Source organism: Mytilus galloprovincialis, chromosome 6 (assembly GCF_965363235.1).
Source record: "Mytilus galloprovincialis chromosome 6, xbMytGall1.hap1.1, whole genome shotgun sequence".
In the NCBI taxonomy this organism is placed as follows: domain Eukaryota; kingdom Metazoa; phylum Mollusca; class Bivalvia; order Mytilida; family Mytilidae; genus Mytilus; species Mytilus galloprovincialis.
In genome coordinates this window covers 89873819-89881739 of record NC_134843.1, presented here as the reverse complement: position 1 = coordinate 89881739, position 7921 = coordinate 89873819, and the positions used below count along the sequence as shown (strand labels likewise).

General features: G+C 33.4%; 1 protein-coding gene across 1 annotated transcript; it reads right to left on the bottom strand.

The window, feature by feature from the left end:
• Positions 1-568: 568 nt before the first annotated feature.
• LOC143081064 (uncharacterized) lies at positions 569-1795 on the bottom strand. Its single transcript, XM_076257299.1, has one exon. It carries the CDS (start codon positions 1697-1699, stop codon positions 569-571), a length of 1131 nt encoding a protein of 376 aa, XP_076113414.1. The 5' UTR covers positions 1700-1795.
• Positions 1796-7921: the final 6126 nt, after the last annotated feature.

Sequence of the window (7921 nt, the reverse complement as noted above, 5' to 3'; positions counted from 1 at the left end):
TGTTTCGTCTATTAAAAATCTAATCTTTTTCTCAGTTTTCATAATTCTATCTTCATTAACAAATATTTTACCTATATTTGTATCCCAAGTATACCCTAGCCATTTTAATCTCTGGCTTGGTAACCAAAAACACTTCTCATGTGCTATCAAAAATCCCAAATTTTCTAGTTTAAATTTAACTATTTGACTGCTCTCAATGCATTTTTCAAAATTGCTATCGTCACCCAACCCATCGTCTAGAAACATTATTATCCTTTTGCCTTCTGATCGCAAATGCTTAACTTCTTCTCTAAGTACTTTTGTAAATATGTACCCTGCAGTTGAAATACCGAAAGGAAGAACATTGAAAACGAAATATCTCGTATTTCCATCAAAATTCCAAGCAAAACCTAAGAAAGTTCTGTGTATATCTGAGATTTCCAAATGATGATAAGCAGATCGAATATCGAAACTAAATAAATAATCTCCTTTTTGAAAGAGATCTCTTGCTATCTTAGTATCTTCGTATTTGTACCTAAATTTAAACAGATGTGAATTCAAATGCCTACAATCTAGTACTAATCTTGGTTTATTTTTTGTTAAATGCCACTGTAAGTGGATTTACTACAGTTGGTTTAGAATAAACCTCAGAAATGCACCTTTTTTGAAGAAATTTGTAAATCTCTTCAACAACAAATTCTGCATTGTTTAAAGATGATCTGTTATTTTTCAAATGTTTAACCTCTGGTTCCGTTTTTAACGGTAACTTATACCCGTTTTCAATAACATCAATAATATGTGTACTAGTAGTAATAGCTTTCCATTCATGTAATTTTGACCTCAATTTACCTACAGGTGAGACAGGTATATCAACTTCTAGTAAAAAGTGACCACCAATAACACTTGGTTTCGATTGAGTAATTTCTATCGTATGTTTATCTTCTGCTTTGTTTACATTTGAACTGAATGAATTTTCAGCTTGACCAATATAACATTTGTTCATATTATTATACAAATTAGTACATTCAAAAGTTGTAAATATACTTATCTTATCTTTCTTTTCAGGACAATCATTTTCCCAATGGCCCCTGTTGCCACAATTGAAACATCTCCCTGTTCTCCAAGTAGGGGTTGGATCTCTCTCTTTGGTGGAATAGGGCACTTTCTTGGCCGTCTTCGTTGACTTCTTTATCTTATCTGACTTGTTCCTACGTTCAGCTCTATTTTGCGCTCTTATCATCTTCTTTTCATCTTCGGAGTCGTCGGCAATTGGATTAGTTGTGTACTCCTTCACGACTCTCCAACCCAATTCGGATGAATCAGCGAGTTTAATGAGTTTCTGTCTGTCTCTTACAATTGTCATACCTTCAACAATCTTGTCTCTAGCTTGATGAATAGAATCTACGGATAAATCTGGTCCGTCTAACTGTGCTTTTGCTTCCGTTAACTTCGTCAGGACTTTAACCTCATGTTTGTACTGGTTTTCGTTCCCCTTCCGTTGGAAAGTATAGTTCTCCGACAAAGTCTCTTCAATCTTGGACATCTGGGATTGACTGATATCTCGCTGAGACTGCTGGATATTTCCCTGGAATGTGGATAGTCTGTTATCTATCAAAGCTGTGATTTGGTTAAGGGTATCTTGTTGTGAAGCAGATACTGCATTTTGTACTTCTTGGACAATTACTTGCTTTACGGAATTATCTAAACCGGGGTCCGTCATATTTCACTGTTGTCCAGTCTGATGCTTGGCTAGAAGTGACCAACAAGGGAAAATATTCCCGCTAAATATCAGTATCACGTGATACATGTATGTATATACGTATACATCAGAAGTACCCGTATTAATAGTATTCACTAGTACCGTTATTACAATAATTTCCCACTATACTATCGAACCGTTGGAAATTATAATTAACTCAATTAAAAGACATTGACACAAGTGAACATACACTGAACGATAAATTTGATCTATGACACAATGTAATGAATGATTCGTTGATGGACCATTCAATAGTAGGATTGTGGGTGGTAATTGAACTGTATTGATCGCTAAAGATCAGCTGTAAGTTTCCTTTCTTTTAAAAAATAGTTGCCTTCTTGCAATTTTCTTTTCCAAATGTTCATTATTTTGGTTTTTAAATAGATTTTACAGTTAGGATACCAGGTTGAATTCAAAAACTAGGATCTGGAGCAGATATTGATTCAGATATTTTTCCAGTTGAAGTCGGTTCTGAGTTGTTGGTAGTATAAACTCGAGACCATATGTTAGAATAGGATGTATAAAAGTTCTGACTAGTTGAATAGCAGTATTGATATCAAGGTTATTTGTCAATGCCATAGGCGGATCCAGCGTCCCCTCTTTTCGTTGGAAAATTTGGTTGATTATATAGGGAATCACTGATGCGTGACTTGAATGGGCACCCCCTTAGGTCAGTCACTCCATGATGCATACCAGCTGACATTTAACTGTAGACAGCTCGTTCTTGATTTTGATATTTTGTTCGAAAGTAGCTTGTAGTTAGTTGGGTTTTTTTTTAAATGTGGAGATTTTTTGTTCGAAAGTAGCTTGTAATTAGTTGGGTTTTCTTAAATGTGGAGATTTTTTGGTAACTAGCGTTGTATTGATATTGATACATGTTTATACATATGCGAACTGGGCCGTCTGGTTCTGGTTTATTTTGAGGTTTTTTTGTTTTTTTTTGTGATTTTGAAGGCTGTACTTAAGGGGCTACACTTTTCGCACCTTTCGGAGTAAATAAACTCATAAAAGGTTTTGGTGGTATTCAATGTACCGTACAGCTATATTCGCTATATTCACTAGATATTGTGATTCATTCATGAGGATTTTATAATTAAGAAATAATTGATGCAAGCTATTGTAAATTGTAGTTTTAACATGGCATTATATTCGTGATTATTTTTGTCCGAGCGTTAGTGAGGGCTAAAATAATTAGAGCATAATAATGCCTACCCATGTTAAAACTACAATTTACAATAGCTACATCGTCAGCGCATGATACTGCATTTTAAAAATTATATTTTATGTATTGAGCAGATCTTCAATATATGCGTTACATAGATCGGCGCGTAATTATCCGCCCTGTTTAACGCCTTGTAAGACTGAAATTTTTTCCCCGAGTTTTCAGTGTACCATTTATGCGTGGTTCTGTGTTCCGAGAATTTCATCAATAAGGAACTATGTAGATGGATCCGTGCCTGTTACATATATACTTTTCTCAGCAGCATTTTCAGTACGACTACATCGAATGATGGTTTTGCATTAAATTAAATAATTTAAAAAAAAACTCAAAAATATACAAATAGGTGATTTTTGTCATATACTCCCTAAAATACTTCTTCGAAAATGATGGCTTGACTTAATCTTAAAGTATTTGCCGTAAAGTCTTTTTGTAGGATTGACTTTAGCTTTTATTAACCTTATCTTGAGTCTATTCGTAAGATGAATTGTTTCTTTCCAGTAATTTGATGAGAACTATTTTGCATCATTTTTGTTCTCCTTTGATTTTAAATACATGTAAGGGTGACAATAAACCGATTTTGATTTATGTCTGGTAGTAATCGTTTTATTGATGATTACTCTAAAAAAAGATAATTGATGCCCATAAAAAGTTTTCAACCGATATTGCAAATGTATCTTCTGCTTTCTTCTTTTTATGGCTTTCTCAATAATATCTAGATCTACGTGTTTGGTAACACAATGTTCAGTCATCTTGTTTGAAGAGTTATAATCAAGTTCACATTGAGTTAAGTGTTGGTACATACAGTCCGGGTGTTCTGAAAAAAACTGTTAGTTTGTTGAGGTGTTGTGTTGATTCCAGGCGTTTATTAAATTATATCTTTCAAATACTTCGTTGTTAACATTATAGATATTCATGAGTTTGTTCCCAATTTGTTTGTGTTTGAAAATTTTCTGTTTGACATTCTGATTGTATTTGTTCAATTTCTTTCATTGTGCTTCTTTTATAATTTCTTCGTTTCCCAGCCCTGTCCTGATAGAATTACGGGTGAGTTTCTTCTCCTGTTTGTACAGATTTGTCGAGATTTAACGACGACAGCTACAATTTCTTTTTTAGAGATGAGTCACAGTATAGCAGGAAAAGTAGCTTTTCGATATAAAAAATGAAAGCATACGCTAAAGATTTATTACTTTGGGTTACCATACAGCATATTTTGTTATTAGTGGACAAAACAAAACGCTAAAACATGCTATTTTGTGTATATTTTGAAGTTTAGTCTCACTGAACTAGTATGCATTTGTGTTGAAGGGCCAGCTGAAGCGCCACTAGTTAATTCAATTTCACATTCAGATATACATATGATGTTACTTTCATTTTAAAATCTTGTATTTTCTGATTGGGTTTCATTAATCAATCCCTCAGAACTCGAAACTTTATATCTGTCTTATTTTTAATCTTCGAATTTGACATACACGGTCAGTAAAAGAATCTGTCACAAACGAGACGATTTTAATTTTAAATTATCACCCCCACTTTAGTAGCACTATACCATCTTCACCTGCATATGGGATATACATTTCCCAAATTATTCGGTATGTTAGATCTTGCAGCTGTTACTCAAGACTTCACAAATAATACACAATGGTATTGAAGTAGAGATTCTTGGTTCTGACCTTGTTTATCATCTTTAAAACGTGTCTTTTTGAAAATCAGTCAATTGACTAATCAATGTTTTCTGCTATTCATCTGACGTGTCTATGTACTTATATATCCCGTAATTTAGTTATCGTTAATTTTGTGTCATTGTCTTTCATTTATTGGTTATGTGCTATAACAATATGCATTTTTGTGCTTCTTTGATTGTTTTTAAAGTTACTGACATTACAACACAATGTTATCTGTTGTATCGATTGCATTACATATTATGTCTGTTTTTTCACAGATTGTTGTCAATGCAACGAAAGTGTATGCAGCTGTAATACAAGTGAGAGGTATGTCTAGCTATAAAACCAGATTTTATAAACCACTTTCTAAATGACTATTAAGTGAGGAAGAGTTGTAATCCATTCATTTGATTTGTTTATCTCAGAGGGATTATTTTATATATTCATTATTAATTATTTATTAAATAACTCAATATCTATTGAACATGGTAAATATTCTTTTTACAGAAGCACATGTATTTGTTTTGGTAAAACACGGGTTTTTGTTTACATTAACAATGTATTTCATTGAAGAGAATTTGTCGCACTGCAAATTTTAAAAAAAGTATTCTATGTATCGTATGATTTTGGCTCGTGTTTCTCTGTGCTTGCTGTTAGCTATCAATTAAAATACAATTTAAAATGTTATTTTTCTCAGTTCTGCTTTACTCTGGGTAACTTACTCCGTACTACTGCCTTGCCTGTATTATAACCATGACAGACCACCGTTTCGAAGACGAATTACTACTACACGATGTCATAGCTCTCTTAGTTTTTAACAGAGAAGCTGCATTTCCTAGTTTGCCTGCATCAATACCGTCGACAGCAATCAAACATAGAACGTTACAGCCACAAATAAGTGACAGCCCTTTCAACTGTTCAAGTAGTACTTCGATTCTAAAATATTTGCACTGGAGAAACAGTTAAGTGTCGGGCAACGACTCCTTAGCCATTTAGTTGAAAAGGGAGGCGTCAGTGGAAATAAGGAGTGATGGTAATAAAATCCATTGTACTTTCAACTCAACTCAGAAGTCGTTGCTGACCTACATAAGCTGCAAAACGTTTTTCGACAGAAGATTTTGCTTCTATATATTTAGTTTCTGGACATCTTATTAAAGTTGAACAAAAGAAATAACCTCATCAGAATAGCCGATAAAGTTGGACAACAGTTCGTAAATACGAGAGTGACGAATAGCATAGATTCAGATGGCAAGAAAAGAACCTCATCAGAATAGCCGATAAAGTTGGACAACAGTTCGTAAATACGAGAGTGACGAATAGCATAGATTCAGATGGCAAGAAAAGACTACGCCAAGCTGAAAGCAGAGCACTCATAACGATGAAGGAGAAGAGTCGTACTAAAGCTTATGCTAAGCCTTTAGTTACTGTTTCTAGACCTATTAATACTGCAGATATGACTCACCAAAGTACATCCAGCCGCCCTTTCGGAGAAACAGTCGCCGTGAGTCGACTTCCTATGAAATGTGTTGCGAATGCCACCAATTTTGACAATGAAGGACAAGCTGTTCCAATAGAAGCAGCAAGCAATTTACACCACGGAACAACCCAGCAACATAAGATAAAAGATATGTTGCATGGGCACATAAATGTACCTTTCGAACATGTTCAGTATTTTGATTTTTCAAAATTCGCCAAAGGCGTCAAAAGTAGTTTATCTAAAAATGTAGCTTTTGAGAGTACATTTGAGCAAGTAAAATCAGGTTATATGATGGATTCCTTTTGTGAGTTTACCACCCCGCAATAATAAATCTGCAGTTGATAATACTGATTTTGTAAACGAAGCTGTTTTAGAACTTTCGAAAAACGGATGCGTACACGAAGTACCATTCTAGCCTTTGTAGTGTGACTGTCTGGTGAAACTGGGGTAACTTTCAAAACATGGGAATAAAAATTTACATAAAACTGGGGTAGCTTTAGAATCTGTTCTGCAACTGTCATATTTCGTGAAAGTGCATTTTCTCGTGGATTGGCGGTTATTTTGACTAACTCAGTGTATATAAACTGGTGGATAACTTCTCATTCAGATGCCTAATTAAGACGACTGGACGACACATTTACCAGAATTAAGTTTGTTCATTTTTCAACACCTAAATATTAATGAATTGTTGTAATATATGATATTTAAAGATAGATAATAGATTTTAAGATAGATCAACAAGGATAACATGTTATATTATCAGATTTCATTATTCTCAATCAAAAACTCCGTCAAAAATTTGGGTATGAGAATTTTTTTTAGAATACACGCTGAACGAACATAAAAGATTACTACAATTTATCTCCCCTTATACGCTTATAAGTAAACAACAATCAAACATAAATAATTAGTATTCTTTGGTTAAAATGGTCTAAATATTACAATAGAGTACTTTATTGTATGTATGAACTCCACATTATCTATTAATTTTAAAAATCAAATTTAAAAACTATACTATGTATACCGACTGCGTACTTTTATTCTACAATCTGGAGAAAGACAGCAAATGTATCTTAATTCTAAATCTGAAGCATATTCATATTTATTCCAAAACAAAAGATATTTTTAAATAGAACAATTATTTATTAATTCAAATTACTACTTTTATAGTCGTCATGGTATCATATAAAAATGCAGCTATAAAAGCCACAACTACACCAGGGTAAGCACTATTGGCACCCTCATTTATATTAAGATGGATCAAGACTATTCGACTGCGCATAATTTTACGCATGAATTGCCATGCACACGAAAAGTGGACTATTATTTTTTTGAATATTTTGATTGATTAAAAATTTCATTATCGTTATTATGTGTATCTGTGAAAGACTCAAAATGAAATTTCACTATTTTCCCGTTAAAAGTTTGGGTTTAAGGCCAATTTTTTTCCCCCATTTCGGTTACCTATGTTTTTTATTTGCTTATTATTTCAGCTTTTTCTATTACAGTTTTGAACCAAGTGTCTTAGGACGGTTTTTGTTATGTCAACACCTCTATTTTCCCCCATCATTTCTTAAAATAACAAAAAATACGGCACTTCTGATAAAAACCGATAACAGGACCGAGCCACCTTAAGGTGGTATGGGAGTCTAAAATAAAAATGATAGAATTTGTTCATACTTTGCCAAAACGTAGTATCTATTGATATATGTTGAAAAATATAATAAAAATGATAGGTCACCGTGCATTTTCTCAAGCTACAGGACGTGACAAAATGACACATTTTGTATGGATTATACAGGGAAAAACACCATTTTGTTATT

Coding starts and splice junctions, on each gene's coding strand:
- LOC143081064 (XM_076257299.1), bottom strand. CDS start 1,699: ATGACGGACCCCGGTTTAGATAATTCCGTAAAGCAAGTAATTGTCCAA.